The sequence below is a fragment of the Silurus aristotelis genome, assembly GCF_946808225.1.
Source record: "Silurus aristotelis genome assembly, chromosome: 8".
In the NCBI taxonomy this organism is placed as follows: domain Eukaryota; kingdom Metazoa; phylum Chordata; class Actinopteri; order Siluriformes; family Siluridae; genus Silurus; species Silurus aristotelis.
The window spans coordinates 28,498,108-28,518,485 of record NC_139581.1 but is presented as its reverse complement, the minus strand read 5'-3'; the positions used below and the strand labels follow the sequence as shown (position 1 = coordinate 28,518,485).

The 20,378-nt window shown below is 40.7% G+C and overlaps 3 protein-coding genes across 5 annotated transcripts in view; 2 read left to right on the top strand and 1 right to left on the bottom strand.

The window, feature by feature from the left end:
* The first annotated feature begins 935 nt into the window (after positions 1-935).
* Positions 936-11,508, top strand: sagb (S-antigen; retina and pineal gland (arrestin) b). 3 transcript variants are annotated; one of them, XM_083548532.1, is made up of 15 exons: positions 936-1,114; positions 2,028-2,082; positions 2,178-2,238; positions 2,572-2,616; positions 2,949-3,148; positions 4,114-4,173; positions 4,681-4,748; positions 5,737-5,872; positions 6,305-6,389; positions 6,556-6,628; positions 6,798-6,935; positions 7,826-7,903; positions 8,057-8,071; positions 8,175-8,227; positions 11,261-11,508. In XM_083548532.1, the coding sequence occupies exons 2-15, from the start codon at positions 2,035-2,037 to the stop codon at positions 11,401-11,403; spliced, it is 1,203 nt and encodes a 400-aa protein (XP_083404658.1). In that variant the 5' UTR covers positions 936-1,114; positions 2,028-2,034; the 3' UTR covers positions 11,404-11,508. The 3 variants fall into 3 exon arrangements, with proteins under 3 accessions (XP_083404658.1, XP_083404660.1, XP_083404659.1); XM_083548534.1 differs by lacking the exon at positions 11,261-11,508 and adding an exon at positions 8,674-8,726 and having other exon boundaries at positions 938-1,114; XM_083548533.1 differs by having other exon boundaries at positions 940-1,114; positions 8,175-8,237.
* Positions 11,509-12,747: 1,239 nt separating this feature from the next.
* On the bottom strand, positions 12,748-15,894 carry LOC310730025 (uncharacterized protein; the record flags this gene model as incomplete). Its single annotated transcript, XM_083548767.1, has 4 exons — positions 12,748-13,921; positions 14,004-14,084; positions 14,169-14,249; positions 15,684-15,894. 4 exons carry the CDS (start codon positions 15,892-15,894, stop codon positions 13,032-13,034), a joined length of 1,263 nt encoding a protein of 420 aa, XP_083404893.1. The 3' UTR covers positions 12,748-13,031.
* Positions 15,895-17,413: 1,519 nt separating this feature from the next.
* The window catches only part of dgkd (diacylglycerol kinase delta), an 18,049-nt gene continuing 15,084 nt past the window's right edge, over positions 17,414-20,378 (top strand). Inside the window, exons 1-2 of the mRNA XM_083549006.1 lie at positions 17,414-17,612; positions 19,521-19,631. Coding sequence (XP_083405132.1) covers positions 17,481-17,612; positions 19,521-19,631 — 243 coding nt within the window. The 5' untranslated portion in view covers positions 17,414-17,480. The remainder of the gene's footprint in view (positions 17,613-19,520; positions 19,632-20,378) is intronic.

Genomic DNA, 20,378 nt, shown 5'->3' with positions numbered 1-20,378 from the left:
TTTCGGGGTTCTAGAACATGAATGTTCATGTGGCGTGTCCAGATGTTTATAGTTCCCCTTATTAAACTAACTCGGATCACTCATTCCTAAGGTTCCCAACCTTGGTTCTGAAGTATCTGGAGAATTGCTACTGTTGAGCAAGACCTACCTCTAGGGGTTGGACACAAATATGTAGTCCTGCAACTAATAAGATACTATTGTCAAGCAAGACTCTTTTGGAACACTTAATAGACAGTTTCCATTTCATGTGGCATGTCCAGATTTCTTAATACCCCTGTGTCTGAATGAGCACAAATCTCCAAGAAATCAAGTGGAACCTCTTCCCAGGAGAGTGGAACTTATTATAACAGCATATGGGATCCAAATGTGGAATGAGGTGTTCATGAAGAAGCACGTCCCAAACTTATGGTCAGGTGTCCACAAATGTTTGTCCATATAGTATGTTTTGTCACGCGATAAGAGTTTAAGTTTAAGCACTTTCTTGATAAAAAAAAAAAGAAATTGATGACAGAGGTCGATGAACTGATATGTTCCTGTTTTGTTGTCTCTCACTATAGTTTTTGACCTGAGAGGGGGTCAGTCCTACTCCTTGAGGTGTGACTACTTGGACAAAATGCTTCATGGCATGCCTCTGTCTGGGACGTTATCACAAATGCATAATCACACGCTTCATACACGTGTGTTTGCGATTATGCTGAGCCCCAGATGACCCCCCCACCCCACCCATTGGGGAGATAACATTCACCGTGTGTGTAATCTGTGCTTAAATGAGAGTCCAGAACGCTGACTATGACAACACGGGTTTAGACACGGGGGCGGTCTGGACACATTTCATGGTTTCATGGTTTGGACAGGTTCAGGTTAGGATAATGCTTTTATGAAACGTGACGCTGATCAAGTGTGTGTGTGTGTGTGTGTGTGTTAATGTGAGAGGATGTGGGTGGAAAGAAGGAATCCTGCTGACTCAACAGATTGAGCTTGTCCAATAAGAGCAGTGTAAAGGCGGAGCTTCTCTCATATACACGTTACAAATACAGCTGCCCGCACTGGCCACCTTAACACAGACCTTTTCACCTGTCTGAGTACTCGGGGTCTTTCTGACACACATACACAGGTGAGTTTCTCCCTGTTTGTCCATCCATCCATCCATCCATCCATTCTCTTTTTTTGTGTTTGTCTTTTTCTCATTCTCTATCTATCTATCTATCTATCTATCTATCTATCTATCTATCTATCTATCTATCTATCTATCTATCTATCTATCTATCTGTCTGTCTGTCTGTCTGTCTGTCTGTCTGTCTGTCTGTCTGTCCTCCCTTCTCTTTCTGTCTCTTTCTCTCATTTAGTTATGAAATCCTACTTGCATGTATGTGTGTGCATAATGCCATTATAATGCTATTACGATGATGTCGGTTTCGAGATTAACGCTAAGACACACTCTGCTGATAAGGAGGAGGCAGATAAAGAATCTCCTGAGCCGAATAATCAAATTATATCATATACAAAAGTTTGTGGACACCTGACCATAAGGTTGGTACAAATCATTCAATATTTAGTTCCCATTTTCTGTTATATGAGCTTAACTCTTCTGGCCAGATGTTCCCCTAGATTTTGTGGAGATTTGTGAAGGGTTTTAGTAAAGTCAGGTACAGCTGAAGGTGAGGTGAGGAGGCCTAGAGTGATCAATTGATCCCAAAGGTGTTCAATTAGGGAGAGTTCTATTGCAGGAGATCTTCCAGTTTGGGTCTCGTAGTCCAAGTAAAGGGAAAATTTAATGCACATCCAAAGGCGTCCGATACAATTGCCGGCTTCTAAATTTGTTTTCTGGGAGGAAATTGCTGCATATTGCTGGAAAGGTGAGGTGTCCCAAAACTTTTGGCAATAGAGTCTGTAAACCACACTGTAAGTTGAGAGAAAATGGCAGTTCAAGATTGTTGTATGTATAAAACATCGGTCTTTGACGCATAATGATCACGTGATGGTGGCCATATTGAAAAAGATCCTCAAGCGTCAATTTCCTCTTTCAGGGTCATCATGAGTCCAAAGCACGTCATTTACAAAAAGCTGTCACGTGACAAATCGGTAAGAATCGCGTTCCATCTTTTTCTGTTCATGCTTGCTGCTCCATGGCAAATCCATTGGTTCTTATGAGTATCCTTTTGTTTGTGTGATGCCAGGTGGGTATTTACATGGGGAGGCGGGACTTTGTGGATCATTGTGACTCCATCGATCCTGTTGGTAAGTCCACCTGTCTGTCACAGCCTTGGAGGCGGAGAGAACTAGCTAGCTAAGGTGTGGTGTAATTGTACTTCAAATTTCCAAAAGGTAAATGCATAAAAAAGCCCTAAAGGATAGGGATAAAAGAGTATTGGTGCCACAAAGGCTGGGGGTGAAAAAATAAGTGCTCACTAAAGGAACTTGTTGGTGTATTGTATTTGTTTGGTACGTGAATGATATGACTTTGTCCTGTATTAATTGCTTAATATTTTACTTGAGCTGTGTAATACTGTGTGTGTGTGTGTGTGTGTGTGTGTGTGTGTGTGTGTGTGTGTGTGTGTGTGTGTGTGTCAGATGGTGTAGTGCTACTGGATCCGCAGCAAATCAAAGGAAAGAAAGGTAAGTTACTAAACATTAACCACTAGAGGGTGAAGATAAAATTGCTCAGTCTTTAGAACTTAAGCAATTAGCACTTTTTCTTTAGAAAATGTTTTCCTTTAACTTTCTTTCTTTAGACTTTACTACTTCACTATTAGAATCTGCATGTCCTTTATCGGCATTTTCTCTCTCATACCTTTGTCCTTGCACTAGATTTCAGGGGTACTTAAATTTGCACTCTTGGACTTGGATTTATAGTGTTTGTTATAGAACACTGAATGAACAAATTAACATAACAGTGTGTGTGTGTGTGTGTGTGTGTGTGTGTGTGTGTGTGTGTGTGTGTGGGTCAGTATACGTCATGTTGTCATGTACGTTCCGTTATGGACGTGATGATGCAGATATACTTGGCTGGGCGTTTCGGAGAGATATCTACGTGTGCACGAGGCAGGTGTATCCCCCGCTGCAGGACCTCGACCGCAGCATCCACACCAAACTGCAGGAAAGGCTGTTGCGTAAACTCGGAAACAACGCCTATCCTTTCTTCTTTGAGGTAACAGTGAAGGACTCAAAATCTGAATCAATTGAAATTTGAGCTATTTACAGGCCCTAAAGGCCAGGGGAGGGTTTTATAGTAAGGGTTAAAAAGTAATAAATAAAAAACTAAAGGCCAAAAAGGAACTTTTAAAAAGTTTTGGAAGGGAAGTACAGACACTGCTCTAAAGGCAAACGATAGATAACTAGGTTATGAGGACAAAGCTTTGTCTGAAAACCAGGATTTATATGCCCTAAAGGTTAAAAACTGAAAAACAAGCACTATAAATGCATTGCAGTACTAAGCAGCCTTAAGTCCTAGAGTAAAAAAGGTTAAGCACCCTGAAAGCTTTCTGTGAAGGACTAAGTGCCCAAAAGTCTAACATTGAACGACTAATAGCAAAGGATTAAAGTGCAAAGACCAAAGTAGGAGAGAGAAAATGCCCTCGAGGGAATGTGCAAGCCCATCGGTGATAGCCTTATTGCCCAAAACGTCTAAATAAAACTGATAAAGACAATGCCCTAAAGGCAAAATACTAATTGTTTAAAAGTTTAAAAGACTAAACACCAGGTGCTCTAACGGCTAACAGCCAAAAACACCTAATCACCAACACACATACTTAATTACTACAGTATTTCCCTAAAGGCTGTCGATTAAGGACAAAGTGCCCAAAAACTGTAAAACAGAAGGAATAATGGTTTAGGAATACGGTCCAGCGGAAAAGGTGGAAGAGCAAAAATGCCCTACGGGTAAAATTCAAGGATTAAGAGTAAAATGCCCTAAAGGCAAAGTGCAAATGACCTAGGTTTTAAAGACTAAGCAATTTTATGTGCCCTAGAGGCTAGCACTAAATGCCCTAAAGGCTAACAGGGAATCATAAAAATCACTAGTTTTAACCGATTGTTTTTAACGTGCCCTAAAGGCTGAAGCTGAGTAGTTGTACAAATAGGTGATGTGTGTGTTCTTGACATTGTGTGTTTCAGTTTCCTGATAACCTGCCGTGCTCTGTGGGTTTGCAGCCTGCACCTACTGACGAGGGCAAGGTAACCATGACAACGACAAGAACAGTACACACACACACACACACACACACACACACACACACACACACACACACACACACACCTATTCACTGCAATAACACAACAATCATTACAACACAACAATACTGAGAATGCACACACCTACAACCTTACAACACTACAGTAACACACACACATAAACAACATAACTCATTTATATAATACAACACAGCTACAACAATAAAACGCACACACGCACAATCACGTCATTCACATTGTGCGACTTTTTGTCATTAGAGTTTACGGAGCAGCTGCGGACTGTTTTGTGTTTTATTGTTGTTGTTTTGTGTATTATTGTTGTCAATTTGTGTATTGTGTTTTTGTGTCAGTGTGTTGGGTCCTGATAAGCTTAGATTTTCACTAATTGATATTAAGTGCCCACTGAAAAAAGTGTGTGCATTTGTGTGTGTGTGTGTGTGTGTGTGTGTGTGTGTGTGTGTGTGTGTGTGTGTGTGTGTGTGTGTGTAGAACTGTGCAGTGGAGTTTGAGGTAAAGGCTTTCTGTGCTGAGAACCAGGATGAAAAAGCTCATAAGAGGTAACAACCAGATCCATACATACATACACTGTATGAGCATAATTATACATCTCCTCATCCTCGAACAGGTTCCATCTATTTATAATTTATTTAATTTATTTCTAAAGTTCAGAAGTATGCAAAAGTGGAGAAAAAGCCAATTCCAGGCAAATCGCAACAGGGAAGGGTGGGAATCGACAAATTGAGACCCGAAACATACAGCAGGATGGCAGAAAATGTCAAAAAGTAAATCCACAACTTTTAACGGGAAAAAGTCTTTTGAAGAACTTGACAAGTTGTTTACTGATAATAGCTCGAAGACAACAACTTATACTGGGCGACACAGGAAAATCAAAATGCAAGAGGAAGACACCGTAAGTTCAACAACCAAGCAAAGAAACGGAGACAAAGGGAAAACTTAAATACACACTAAAGTAATTGGATACAGGTGCAAACAATAAGTAGTGCATAAGGGACACAGTGATGCAATGGCGACATCTGTTGGTGAAAAAAGGAAGGGAACATTAAAAAAAAAACGACCGATGTGTAAAATTAAAGTGTAGAAATAAAGTTTTCGTTCGAGACCCGAACCTGTTTTTATACCCCTGTGCACTGATCCAACTCCATGAAGATGTGCATTCCATGGGTTGGAAGATCTCTACACCTCTGACCGTCAACCCTGTTGAACAATATGAAAGTGAACATCACCCCAGGCCTCTTTACCCTCACCTACATCAATACTTGACTTTACCAACATCCTTGTGTCTCCACAAAATATGGTGAAACATCTTCCCAGAAAAGTGAAACTTATTATAAGAGCAAATGGGTACTTAATGTGGAATGTTAAATCGGAGGACATCCCAAACCGTCAGGTGTCCACAAACCTTTGCACATATAGTGTATATGAGCAATCACCTAAATATGATATATAACCCTAATATCTCTCTCTCTCTCTCTCTCTCTCTCTCTCTCTCTCTCTCTCTCTCTCTCTCTCTCTCTCTTTTTGTAGAAGCTCAGTGCGTTTAGCTATAAGGAAGGTGCAGTACGCCCCTGATAAAGGCGGCCCTCCCCCGTCTAACGAGACGACGTGCGAGTTCACAGTGTCGGACAAACCGCTGCACATGTGTGTCGCTCTCGAGAAAGAGGTGGGACTTCCTGTTTAGTGGCTACGCTAACTTGCTAATACTCGCACAGCTGTTTCTGCAGTTGGGTCCAGGATCGGCGCTGTTTAGACTGAAACCTGAGGCAAAAAAGATGCTTTTATTTAAATCTTCAGTAATCACCTTCATTTTAATCATGTTTTATCCATCCATCCATCCATCCATCCATCCATCCATCCACTTTTTTAATCTCTATCTCTGTCTCCTTTTTGTCTCTTTTTTCATGTTTTTTCTTTCTCCTTTACTTGTTTTATCCTTCTCCTTCTTATTCTTTCGCTATCTATCTATCTATCTATCTATCTATCTATCTATCTATCTATCTATCTATCTATCTATCTATCTATCTATCTATCTATCTATCTATCTATCTATCTATCTATCTATCTATCTATCTATCTATCTATCTATCTCACACAGACATATTATCATGGTGAGCCCATCAATGTCAGTGTGGACATTGATAATAGCTCCAGCAAGGATGTAAAGAACCTCACACTATCAGGTAACAAGCCCCCCCAACACACACACACACACACACACACACACACACAAACACACACACACACACACACACACACACACACACACACACACACACACACACACACACACACACACACACAAAACGGTTTATTTTCTTTGTCTCTCTTTTTTTTTTTTTCTCATAGTTGAACAGGTGACTAACGTGGTGCTGTACTCTAATGATAAATACACAAAATCTGTAGCCTGTGAGGAGACCACGTAAGACACATTCTCTCTCACACACACACACACACACACACACACACACACACACACACACACACACACACACACACACACACACACACACACACATTTGCATGTGCACTCAATTTGCATCTCATCTCATAACCTCAATGAATGACATCATTGTTGATGTTTGCCGTAGAGACCTGGTGCCATCTGGGACCAGCCTGAAGAAAGTGTACACTATGTACCCCTTACTGCAGAACAACCGTGAGAGGCGGGGCTTAGCACTGGATGGGAAGCTGAAGCATGAGGACACCAACCTGGCTTCCTCTAGCATGTGAGGGCATCATATTTCATCAAGAGGCTAAGAAAGAGACCAAAAATCATAAAGGCTAGCTATAAAGAATTAAAGGCCCTAAAGGCTAATAAACAAAATTATCTTAAGGAACTCAAGGACTTAAATACAAAGAATTAAATGTTCTTTTTGCTATTGTCAATAAAGGCAATAAAGATCTAGGACCCTAAAGGAACATTTGCCCTAAAGAAATTCGTGCCTGAAGGCTAATGTGTCTAAATAGTCTAACAGCAATAGGTAAAAGATTAAGGGCCATAAAGCCATAAGCATTACACGGTGATCTGAAGGCTTCATTTGCTAAAGACTAAGACTCTCTAAGGGTTTTAAATACTAAAGGTAAAAGACTTTGGATTCTACAGGGTAGGTGCATTTTGTTTGTTATAGCACAGTCCATAAAAATGAAGAGCCCTCAAGGCTAAAGACAAAGGGTCCAGATGCCATGGTCTGTAATGTCTAAGAGTGTCGTGTCCAAAAATCGTTAAGGACGTAAGAAAAAATTAATAAATTTCTAAATGCCCTAAAGGCTACAAGCCAAAATGTAAATGTTTAAAAGGTTACGGATGCTATGATGCTCTTTAAATAGGTTAAAAAAGTTAAGCAAATATGTGTTAAATATTCCACAGGCTGTTTTTATTAAAGGGCAAAGGTGAAGGACTGAGACAAAATTTGGTTTAAGACAAAAGAAAAAAAAAACAGGCCCTAAAGGCAAAGGGCACAGATTTTAGCATTCTAAAGCCTTTGGTCTCAAATGTAAAGGATATAAAAGTGTATGGACCTTAAATTTTAATACTGAAGGATTTTGCTCTGGAAAGGTTAAAAGCCCTAAAGGCTTATGGGGGAGGAAAAACCTAAGTATGTACCTGTGTGTGCAGAGTGAAGGCGGAGGTGCTGAAGGAGATTTTGGGGATACTGGTGTCCTATAGAGTGGTGGTCAGAGGAACAGCAGCTGGGTAAGTGTGTGTGTGTGTGTGTGTGTGTGTGTGTGTGTGTGTGTGTGTGTGTGTGTGCGCGTTGCAGCATTCAAAATGTATCACGCATAGTTTATTTTAATGTTATAGAATTTTTATTGAGAGTAAATCGATTTTCTGTTTTGGCCTTTACAGCATGATCGGTTCAAGGTATGGACCAAATTCTACACAATCATACGAATGTTATGATTGAATATTCTTCAAAATAAACCTGAACCTTTATACTGTATACAATCTGTTTGTGTGTGTGTAGTGAGGTTGCTGTGGAGGTGCCATTTCTACTCATGCATCCTAAACCTGTGGAAGGTGAGCTAATGTTAAAATAAAAAAAAGAATACCAACCTAAAGAATTGTGGCTCTGCATTAACAGCCCTAAAGGGTTGAGGGCAAAAATGTAAGCTAATAATGAAGCTCTAAGAGTTAACAATACTACAAGTAAGAGATTAAAGATTCTAAAAACTAAGCTAGGTGGAAGGATGTTAGCCTTCTAACTTCAATAGTACATAATGTCCAAGGACCTTCAAGGCTAAAGACGAAGGTGTAATTAGTCCAGATTCCATAGTCTGTAATGTAACTGGAGTTATGTCCAAGAAAATAAAGAGTAAGGACATAAGGAGAAGGCAAAAAAAAAAAAGGCAGAATGCACTAAAGTCTACAAGCCAAAATGTAAGTATTTGAAAGGCAATGTTTGCAATGGTCCCCTGTAAGTGGGACATGAAATGTAAAGCAAAAAGGTGTTAAATATTTCACAGGCTATGGTCCCTATGGGATGCCAATGGTGACAGACTGAGGACTCCAAAGGACTAAGACAAAAAATGCCTTCATCACCTCTATTTACATTTAGCTACATTATCCACAATGCCCTTGGACTGCCTGCTGATAGTGATACAAAGGAAATAAATCTTGCCTACATTTAGAAAGTGATGTAGCAGTCCTGTAGTCCATAAAGTCTTTCAGCTCCTCCTCTATACACTTTGTTGGATAAAGTCGACTTCTAAAGTAAAATGTCAAATTTCATGCTAATGAGACCGCCCATGCCGTCATGCTCCTAAGTGTCTTCATTACTTTTACAATTAATTTCATATATTATGGTGTCAACACAACTGTAACATGACAGACAGTTCTTAGAACATGCTGAGGGTAAAATATGGCTAATTAGGAAATAAAAGGCCCTAAAGGCTAAAAGACAAAAAGTACAAAAGACCATAAAGAGCTTACAGCCCTAAAGGTAAAGGTTTATTCGTTCAGATGCTATGGTCTTTAATGACAAAATAAATATACAAAAAAAAGTCTAAGAGGACTCAAGGCGAAGCACAAAGGTGTATGTGGTCCAGATACCATGGTTTGTAATATCTAAGAGGGTCATGTCCATAAATATGGTAAGGATGGTAAGAATAGGTTTAAAAAAAAAAAAAAAAAAGGCTTAAAATAAATGACTGAATTCCCTGAAGGCTACTGAAGGCCTAAAGCCCAAAAAACTAAAAGAACCAAGGATCCTAAACGTTTACAGCCCTAAGGGTAAAGGTTTAATCTTTCATATGCTATGGTTCTTAATGACAAACAGTGAAGCTTTAAGGAACTACGGGACCAAGTGCCCTGAAGGACTGAGACTAATAGCAAAAGTGTGAGCATTTTATATGCTTTGGCTTACAATGTTTTACAGCAAATGATAAAAGCTTAAAGGCCCTAAAGGCAAAGTTGTAAGAATTACCTCTTGGTCCACAGTTTAAGGGCCCTAACGGCTAAATTTAATGGCCTTAAAGGCTAAATGTAAAGCGCTGAGGATACTGCAGTTAAAAGACTGATTCCTAAAGGCTATGGGCAAAGATGTTAGCATTCTATCTGCTATGGTTTGAGTCTTACTCGTCACAGGAATCACATAAATACAGCAGCAGCCAAGTAATTAGCACCAGAATTCACATATCATAAAAAATCCAAAATAAATATATAATCTAAATGTTTTCTTGACATTGTGGGGAATCTGATTCCGTCCATTCTAGAGAATGAAACATTACTTCTCGCTAGCCTTCCTGTTAACTTGTCCACCATTTCCTGTCGCACTTCCCTATAACCCTTTGCCTTTCTTTTCGCTTGATGGATGTTCTTATTTGAAATCTGTGGTAAACCATTCTGTTAGCTTTCTCATTAGCAATAATTTCTGTCAGGTTCTAGTAAAGCTGCATTGTAGTTAGGAGTAGCTGAGGTGCTCGCTTTTTCATTACTGACTGAAATATTTTTTTTCTTCTTCTTTCTTTCCTCTCTTTTTTTCTCCAACGGGATTTAACAGTTAAAGATGGGTAAGCATTTTTTTTTTTTAGTAGTTCTATAGTCTATAGTAATAGTATGATTCATGACTATTAAGTGGTGCTTGGTATTAGCCAACTAGCTTACATGGCACTGAGATCACTTTCGAGAGGATTGAAAGCCATAACGCACATACACAAATGTTTGATTATTTGGTATTAATTATGCTAAATTTTTTACCACAGATTTTGTGTGGTATTTAAGTAATTGGCTAGCTCAAGGGTGGGCAAACGTTTTGGCTCAAGGGCCACACTGGAATTAAAAATTTGACAAATAGGGCCAGGCCTTGGCTTTAGCAAAAGTTGGTAGTGTTTGGAGTGCGCCATCTATTAAAATCACCTGAAACACATGGTATTGCAGGGAAAATGCAAAACGAATGTGGCCTTCAGGACAGTTTTCGAAATACTCGATGGACCAGATAAAACAGCCCAATAGGTTGTATATTATGGAAGAATATAGATGGCTACATTTTGGTGCGAAAGGAAAATAAAAAATAAATGATATCATTTACATTTGCTATTTATTTATAACAGTAGTTGTCATGTAAATTACATACTAATTTTGATGCTTTATAAGTTGCAAAATTAAAATAAAAATAAAAATGTGTTACCCACATTGATTTGATGTGTAACACGTCCAAGCATAAATGGTAGCAAAATGATCAGTTAAATGTTATTTGTCGCATTTATGACGGTTAGGACACTTAGGATTGCATTTTTATCTTAACGCCGTGGGAAATATGTAGCAAAATTCAGTATGTATTGAATTCTGAGTCAATATAGCAAAAAGGTAGCGAAATGGTGATTAAAATATCTTTTTAATGCATTGAATGCATTGAAACTTGAGACGTATATAAATGCATTTTTATTTAACCCCCTGCGAAGAATGTAGTTAAGTGGATGTGGATTTGTATGTTCAGAAAGAAGCACATACCGATCTTCAGACACGGCACGTCTACGACTGTAGATGGCCGTACAGCATTATATTAATTGTTAGCACCCATGCCTGATTGCTTTCTTTTGTGTGTGTGTGTAGTGAGGACATGGACATGGTGTTTGAGGAGTTCAAGCGCTCCTATCTCAAAGGTGTGGTCGGCGACGACGACGAATCCAACGAGGACTCGTGAGCCTCCGGTCATCTCTTTTCCCCCACATCCTGTATTTGCTATACAGTGTTAGCATAAACGTATATAAGCTGGATAAAGTGCTAGTTATCTGCTAGCAATCTGTGTTTCCTCAGCAACGTGTTTGCTAAATAATGAATAAAACGTAGTGTGTAACTGATGCTGGATGTGTGTTTTGTAGTGAAATATTGGTGTAAAACACACTGTACACACACACACACACACACACACACACACACACCTTTTAAAACATGCCCAAGAGTATAGACCCACCCCAACACACACACAGCGATGCTGTGATACACTCTTATCTCTGCACAGATCTAACAAAGGCAACACCTGCTACTGTTTACCGGATCACACACACTGATGGATCAGATGGCACTTGCATGGACTCTTTGTTCCAGGTACAATATTTAACATAGCAAAATGTTAAACAGAATAAAGGTCATTTAAATAGGGTATGGCATTGTCAAGGACTAACCGAATACTAGAACTGCATTTACTTCACATTTATGGTGGACGCCCTTGTCCAGATCATTTGTGGGTGGCAGCTTGGTGGTGCTGTGATTTGAATACCCCACCTTTTCATCAGATGTCCAACATTTACCCACCGATCTACTACATTTACACTTCAGGCATTTGGTAAATTCCGTCATCCAGAGCGACTTACATTTTGTTATTTTGTTATACAACTGAGCAGTTGATGGCTAAGGGCCTTGCACAAGGACCCAGCAGTGGCAGTTTGGTGGTGTTGGGATTTGAATTTACAACCTTCCGATCAGAATACCAACATTTTAGCCACTCAGTTACTTCTTCCCTAGTTCCTTGCACTTCCTAAGACCCTTGCAAGTTTGAACTTAAATATATCTAGAAATGTTTTGACCCATCAAAGTTTGAACCTGTTGCTAATATCTGGATCTCTGGTTTATAAATAGTACAGAAAATGGTCTATAATGGAGGACCACAAGTGCATTTAAACTCACAACCTTTCGAGCAGAAGTTAACAATCTTAGCCACTGAGCTACCCCTTACCACAATTTCAAAAACTACTACATCCTAAGATTAAATCCTGTTTGAATCCGAAAGCCATGAAATCCAATTCAAAGCCAACTTTCTCCAAGTTGGCTTTTTTCTGTGCATTAGCAAGAACCTACTTTTGTTCATGCCCAAAGAATTTTACATTACAAGCCATTTTCCAGTTTGCCCACCTAAGCTGCAACCCACAGGATCCTAGTCTCAAATGGATATAATGATACAAATATTATATTCATATTGTGTTACATCCCAAATATATATATATAAGAGATATAGTCAATAACGCATAAGAGCGACACACACTTTTAATGCTTTTAATCAAAAAGTTTTTAATTCTAATGTTTGGGTTTGGGGAGGGGGTTCGGGTGTAGGGAGCAGGTTTTGCAATTAGGGGTTGAAATGGGCTTTACAATATGTCTAGCCTTCAGATTTAATGTGTTCATGTTTTAAGAGGTGTAAAAGTCAGGTTTCAAGATTGACCAATTAGGGGGCAGGGAGCAAAGTTAGTGTTTAGGGTTCTAGGCAGGGTTTTAAGGTGTCTCTAGTTGGACATGCTATACATTTCACAGAATCTTCCAGTTTGCATTTTTTTTTCTTAGTGCATAGCTTTGGGTTTGTGATGGTTATGTATTTGGGGTCTAGACATTAGGGATCCCCCCATGTATACACTCCGTTAATGTTTGGTAGAGTTATCTCTCGCCCCATGATGTCGTCACAATTGTCAGGATAAAGCAGGAAGCCACTGAAGGTGCTACTGACTTCAGAACTAGTGAACATTCCATTATTGAAATTGTCCTTTACTTGGAGCCACACCTGATCCCCCAAAGTCAGATGTAGCACCACTTTCTGGGAGGCAGAGCCTAATTCTAAAGCCTGTGTGCTCTTCACTATGGGCTGAAAGTTCCAGAAGAGTCCAACCTTCAGGGTGCGAGTGGAGGTGGTGACGTGGAAGCTGAAGGCATAGGTGCCATTGACTGGTGCTGTGTACACGCCTGTGATTGCATTGTAGTGCTGCTGCAGGTTATAGATGATGCGCCCGAACGCTATTGGCTGATTGGCAGCTGGATACGCTGATCTTAGTGCGGCAGAGAATGCAGACTGTATGGCTGGGCTGCATGGACCAGGAATTCCCATTAGTCCCATCTCCCCCGGCTCTCCATTAGGACCTGTGTTTCCTGCAAGACCCTGAGAACCCTTTGGCCCAAGCTCTCCCTTAGTTCCCTTAGATCCTACAGGTCCCACTTCACCTTTTTGTCCATCCTTACATGAACAGTTTGCCTCTTTGCCTTGTTCACCTTTATACCCTGGGAGCCCAGGTGTGCCTGGTGTGCCATCTAGGCCTGGATCACCTTTCAGACCTGGAGCCCCCGGAGCTCCAACCTGCCCATGCAACCCAGGTAATCCTACTGGACCAGGAAGACCCGGTTCACCTGGATGACCAGGAAATGAATCACAGCTCAGTGGACACTGACCATCCTCTCCCTTTGGACCTGGCTCTCCGTCAACACCATCCATACCACCATCCCCTTTATCGCCTGAAACTCACATATGGGTATAATAAAGTCACATGTACAAAGTGAGCTATACAGATTCAAGCAGGAGTTAATTTTAACTGACCTTTGAATCCTTGCTCTCCTTTAGAGCCTATTGTTCCCAGTGGACCTCGTTCTCCTTTCAGTCCTTCATCACCCTTCTCACCTGGGGTTGTGAAAGGATTTGTTTGCTTAATTATATTGTGGTCAATTTGTGTCTTTTTGTTATGTGTGTGGGTTTCCATCTTACCCTTTAGTCCTATAGGTCCTGCAAATCCCTGTGTACCACGAGGTCCTGTCAGCCCCCTTAATCCTTGAGGTCCAGGACTTCCTGTTAAAAAAACACACACTTGCTTTAACTGTGCAATTGATTATAGTTTAATCTGATCACTAACAGAGCTTAATGGACCTATAAATATAACTTCATAGATAATATGGGTTGTGATTTCTATGCTTCACGGACCCCTGCTAATTCCCAAACCTACATTTTCCACAATGCCCTTAAACTGCCTGCTGATATTGATGCAAAGGAAATAGACCTTGCCTACATTTAGAAAGTGATGTAGCAGTCCTGTAGTCCATAAAGCCTTTTAGCTCCACCTCTATACACTTTGTTGGATAAAGTCGACTTATAAAGTAAAATGTAAAATTTCATGCTAATGCGACCATCCATGCCGTCACGCTCGTGAGTGTCTTCACTTCTTTTACCATTCATTTCACATAATATGGTGTCAACACAACTGTAACATGACAGACAGTTCTCAGAATATGCTGAGGGTAAATACAGCTATGAATGCTATCTATATAGGAATAAAAGGCCCTAAAGTCTAAAAGACAAAAAGTACAATTACCCATAAAGAGTTCACAGCCCCAAAGGAAAAGGTTTATTCGTTCATATGTTATAGTCTTTAATAACAAAAAGTATGTAAAAGGCTAAGAGGACTCAAGCCTAAGGAAAAAGGTGTATGTGGTCCAGATGCCATGGTTTGTAATGTTTAAGAGGGTCATATACAAAGATGGACGGTAGGACGGTAAGAATAGGTAAAAAAAAGTCTTAAAAAATATATGACTGAATTCCCTAAAGGCCCTAAAGGCTAAAAGATGAAAAGAACCAAGGATCCTAAAGAGTTCACAGCCCTAAGAGTAAAGGTTTAATTGTTTATATGCTATGGATCCAAAAGACAAACAGTGAAGCGCCTACGGGACCAAGTGCCCTGAAGGACTGAGACCCTACTGTAATAGCAAAAGTGTAAGCATTTTATATGCCTTGCCTACAACCGCACTTTGCTAACTATTAATTAAAACTTTTTATTAAACGGCATCTGTGCAAGGAAAATGTTGCAGCCTTAGAGGTTAGAACTACCCCCAAATAAAATTGCCAAGAAAATCAACCTAAGCGTTTGTCCAATGAATTAAATAGTATTTGGAGCACACATTGGCTATTCAAATAATAATAAATATTAGCGCTGTCCAATTTAGAGTTGACAAAGCTAAACTCTGCGGGACAACCTAACACCTTTTTAAAAGGTCCCCACAACGAAGCCATTATACTTGTTTAAAAACACTGATTGTAGCTAATGTGTTTTGATTAAAGGATGTCAAAAAGTGGGTAATATTTTGCAGTATCATTAGTATAAAGAGCCTGATTTGTAAATGTAAATGGCATTAGTGGTCTGATAACATTTGAGTCCAGAGAGATCCTAGGAATGTGTGTGTATGTCCCTTCAGTCAGTCATGAGTGTGTGTGTATGTGTGTGTGTGTTACCTGGTAATCCACGGTCCCCTATGCCTCCTTTCTCCCCTTTACTGCTATCACACATTCTGCATGTACAGAACCAGGGCACTTGATCGGCAGGGGGAAGGGGGACTGGAGCCTCCAGAATCATATCACAGTATGAAAAGTCAATCTCGTCCCATGGATACAGCACCCAGCTGTCATTGGTTTGGAAAAGACTACGATCATTCGGGACTGACATACCCTGGCTACATACCAACCAGAAAGCGAAGGGATACATACATTGCGCTACCTATATACAAACACACAAAAACACAAATCTGCTTCACGGGTACCTATAGTATTGGCTTTGATTTTGCTGTGGCCCTCATAAACACAGGTAGTTTGACTCACCAAGTTCCAGTGATGAAGCATTTTCCTTTTCATCTTCTTCCTCAGTTGAACATCTGAAAGTGTGTTCGACTGTCTGTACTTATAAACACCTGTACACTACCCCCCCCCTCCCACACTGTTCCTATGTGTGTGTATAGATAACTCAATGATAAATGTAATAGAAAAGATGCTTTTGGGGAAGCCACCACACACACACACACACACACACACACACACACACACACACACACACACACACACACACACACACAATCCTGACCTGTTTTCAGGGTTATACAACTGTATTTTGTGTCTCCCACGCAGCTTTGTTGCCCATCATGCATTGCAGGGTCATGTCCCCGAACCCCACCCAGCTAAAGTTTCACACACACACCTTTCTATCATATTATATAACACACACTCACGCACGCACATCTGTGGTGATGTTTCTATAGCTTGTGTATAACAGGGTGTGTGGTTTGGGACACATCCATATTTAGTAATTGGTTTTGGAATGAATGTCTGTGTTGCATTAATGATGGTCTTTATTTGGCTTGTGTTTTGGATGTGGTTTGGGACACGTCCATAGTGTATTCATAATGATGTGTTTATGTGGCATGTGTAGTGGATCTGGTGTGTGGTTTGGGACACGTCCATAGTGTATTATGATGGTCTTTATGTGTCTTATGCATTAGATACGGTGTGTGGTTTGGAACACATCCAGAGTGTATTAATAATGGTGTATATGTGGATCTGGTGTGTGGTTTGAGACACGTCCATAGCGTATATAGAATCATGTGTTCATGTGGCCTTTGTAGTCCACATGTGGTCTTTATGGGCATGTGTTTTGGGACATGTCTCAAACGGCATTATACGACGTGTTTTGGGACATCCAGAATGTATTATTGAAGTGTTTCTGCGACCCATATAGTAAATAGGGTGTGTGGTTACAGCAGGACCACAGTAGCAGCATTTATGGTGCCATTTAAGTTGTTAGATTTTGTGGTTTGGCACAATGGTGAGTTGTTTTCTTGTTAGGAGACGTTTTCCTGAATTCTTAAGATAATCAAATTAATTAAGGTCACCACACGCGAATGCAGAAATTGACCGGAAGTGGGTCCTTTGCTTCTCTCACACCTTTCTGTAGTACCCTTATGTACCGAAGGTGGGCGTTTGGACTGTGTGACTCCTTTCTGCATACTTGTGTTGACCGGAAGTGGGCGCTGTGCTTCTCTCTTTTATTTATTTATTTATTTATTTATTTATTTATTTATTTATTTATTTATTTATTTTTTCTACTTCTTCCTGCAGTCCTAGTGTTGACCGGAAGTAGGCGCTGTGTTCCTTTGTCTCCTTTCCTGTAGTCCTCGTATTGACCGGAAGTAGGCGCTGTGGTTCCTGTGTGCGGACCGCAGGAGCGCGCGGCTCTCCTCTAGTGGGGGAGAGTGTGTGAGGATGGCAGCGGCGGTGGCGGCGGACGGACCCCGCGCCCTGGACGAGTCCTCGGACAGCGATGCGGAGCACGAGCCCGGTGCGCCACAGAAGCTCATCCGCAAAGTCTCCACTTCCGGCCAGATCCGCAGTAAGGTAAGCAAGCCGCCGCTGCGACGTGGTCGCCTGTGTGTGATGCGGCTTCGGCTTAATGACCGTTACTCAGAAGCCATGAGACCCAGGAGGGCCGCAGCAGCCTCGGGCTTTCCTGTGGTGGTGAGGCGGAAGATGTGCTGCAGTCCGGCGCTTAGCCCTCAGCCACCATCCCGCTAAAAAATAACGGTTCCGCGGGGAAAGAGCGGAAAATACACAATAACCATGTTTCCTTTTGGACCCTGGTTTTTATATAAAAAAAATTAAAAAAAGTTTATTTACGTTTAATAAGTTTGTATGTATATAAATATATATAAATATAAATATATATATATATATATAAAATGTGTATGTCATATGTATGTATGTATGTATATATTTATTTATTTATTTATTTGTATATAGTTTACTCGTGATTGTAACTTAATCGCACATTTTTATCTGTTTTAAATGTATCCTATTTAATTAATTTAAATTTAATTTTATACTCTAATCAACATGGGCATAAACAAAATATTGATGCTTTATGCAAATGTATGTTTATTATTACCATATTACTAAACGTTTTAATGTAATTGTGGTGTTTGAACTTAAATCGTCAGGACACCAAGCGGAATTTTTGCAATGTTTCCACACGGACGGTTTTAATCGCTGGATTTCGGTGCTTGGCGTAAAAATGTTTAGTGATTCGAAATGACCTCTGAGTAATGAAAAGACGAAATAAATGTGAGTCGCCCTAAAGGTTTTAATTTCGATATTTGTTATTAAAACTTTATTAACGTGTTCGTTTATGCATATAGTTTGTGTGTCTGTGTGTGTGTGTGTGTGTGTGTGTGTGTGTGTGTGTGTGTGTGTGTGTGACGAAAAGGTCGTTTCTGGTTGATCAGTCCATGTTCCAGCGGTTTGAGACTGAGATGAAAGGGATGTTTGTTTGTGTGTGTGTGTGTGTGTGTGTGTGTGTGTGTGTGTGTGTGTGTGTGTGTGTGACCAGAATGTCAGCTCATATACCTGCAGAATCAGCAGTGTGCACAGAGGTGGTCGAGTGAGACCGAAAACCACACGTGTTCTTATACACACACTTTGAGAAGCTTTAGCGTGACCTTTTTAAAAAAAATTTTTTTTTTTTATCAGAAACGGAAACCAAAAAAAAAAAAAGACGCTGAAGTGTGTGTGTTTGTGTGTGTGTGTTTGTGTGTGTGTGTTTGTGTGTGTGTGTTTAAAGAGCGCGAAACATATAAAGTGCGAGAACAAGCGAGATACACATCAGTATGATATGAGCGCATGCTCAGAGAGGGATGGACATGGAGATGTGCGGTGATCAGGTCTGTTGCTTGTGTAATAACTTCGTTACATTTATTCTTTCCCCCCCGTAAAAATTGTGTGTGTGTGTGTGTGTGTGTGTGTTACTATCGGTGAACTTTTTTTCGATTCTGGTTTATTACATTGTAACAGTCAACCATTACGTTATCTGACATGTCCTAAGACATGGTGTAGCCATGACAACTGCCTTGAGTATAAGGCTGAGAGGCTTGAGAACGGAACGAGTATCACACACACACACACACACACACACACACACACACACACACACACACACACACACACACACATCATTTCAGATCATAATTACTGGCGCTTTTCGGAAAAAACTCTCTGCGTCGTCAGACGTAACTCGAAACAGATAAAAAGTTCATCACGGCCCAATTGTAAAGATTCGCCACTTGCGATTTCTCGTTTCCTTAGACGGATTGTGGAAATCGTTGTCACGGCGACGCGACACAATCCCAGCAATGATGTGCCTGGTTTTCCAGGAAGTACACGACGAATAAGTACAGTGCACGGTGTTGATGCCTGACCCCCTTGTGTGTGTGTGTGTGTGTGTGTGTGTGTGTGTGTGTGTGTGTGTGTTAGACGGTGTTGAAAGAGGGGAAGCTGATGAAACAGACGAACTCTTTCCAGCGCTGGAAGAGACGCTACTTCAAATTGCGTGGGAGGACGCTATATTACGCTCAGACTGCCAAGGTAGGGGACACACACACACACACACACACACACACACACACACACACACACACACACACACACACACACACTAAAGCCTAAACCAGTGCAAACCGCTATGGCATTTTAATGCCACACTCAAACATACCGTAGCGGTTGATGGTTACACCCAGCTCCATAACAGGAAAAGTGGGCGGAGTCTTGAATTTCATTGATAGCTGCTAGAACGTAGGTTATAACAGGAAGTGAGTCGAAAGTCGGATTGGGTCCGTTGTAGTCAAATAGCTTCCACTAACACGTGATATTGTCAAGGACCCATTCGGCGTAAGTGGACACCAAAAGTATCGGGACATCCCCCCCCCCCCCCCCCGTTTTTTTCGAAAAAACAAACAAAAAAAACGGGTTTTTGATTGAACCGCAAGCGCCAAACCGTTCCAGCGTGACGATGCGCCTGGGCACAAAGCCAGCTCCATGAAGATCTGCTTGGAAGATGTGGAAGATCTTCCTGTTTAGAGAGCTCCTGACTTTCCTAACGTCCTCGTGGCTCAATGAAATCTCACACAAATATCTGGAAAAATCTCCGTAAAAATTCCTTGAGCGAAAAGGGACTCAATATAGAACGGGATGTGTGTTTTTTTTTTCCTTCTTATCCCTCGCCATCACTCGCGTCGTGGAAACCGATAGGCGTCTTAATTAAACCCTGTGTTTAAAGCGACTCGGTCGTGCAGGTCGTCAGTGTTGACTGAGGCGACATCCATAATGAAACAG

What these genes read in the sequence shown, in the direction of transcription:
- sagb (XM_083548532.1), top strand. Translation starts at nt 2,035, where the DNA reads ATGAGTCCAAAGCACGTCATTTACAAAAAGCTGTCACGTGACAAATCG. An exon ending in CCTATCCTTTCTTCTTTGAG is followed by an intron (nt 3,149 to 4,113) that starts GTAACAGTGAAG and finishes TGTGTGTTTCAG; the next exon opens with TTTCCTGATAACCTGCCGTG. An exon ending in GATGAAAAAGCTCATAAGAG is followed by an intron (nt 4,749 to 5,736) that starts GTAACAACCAGA and finishes CTCTTTTTGTAG; the next exon opens with AAGCTCAGTGCGTTTAGCTA.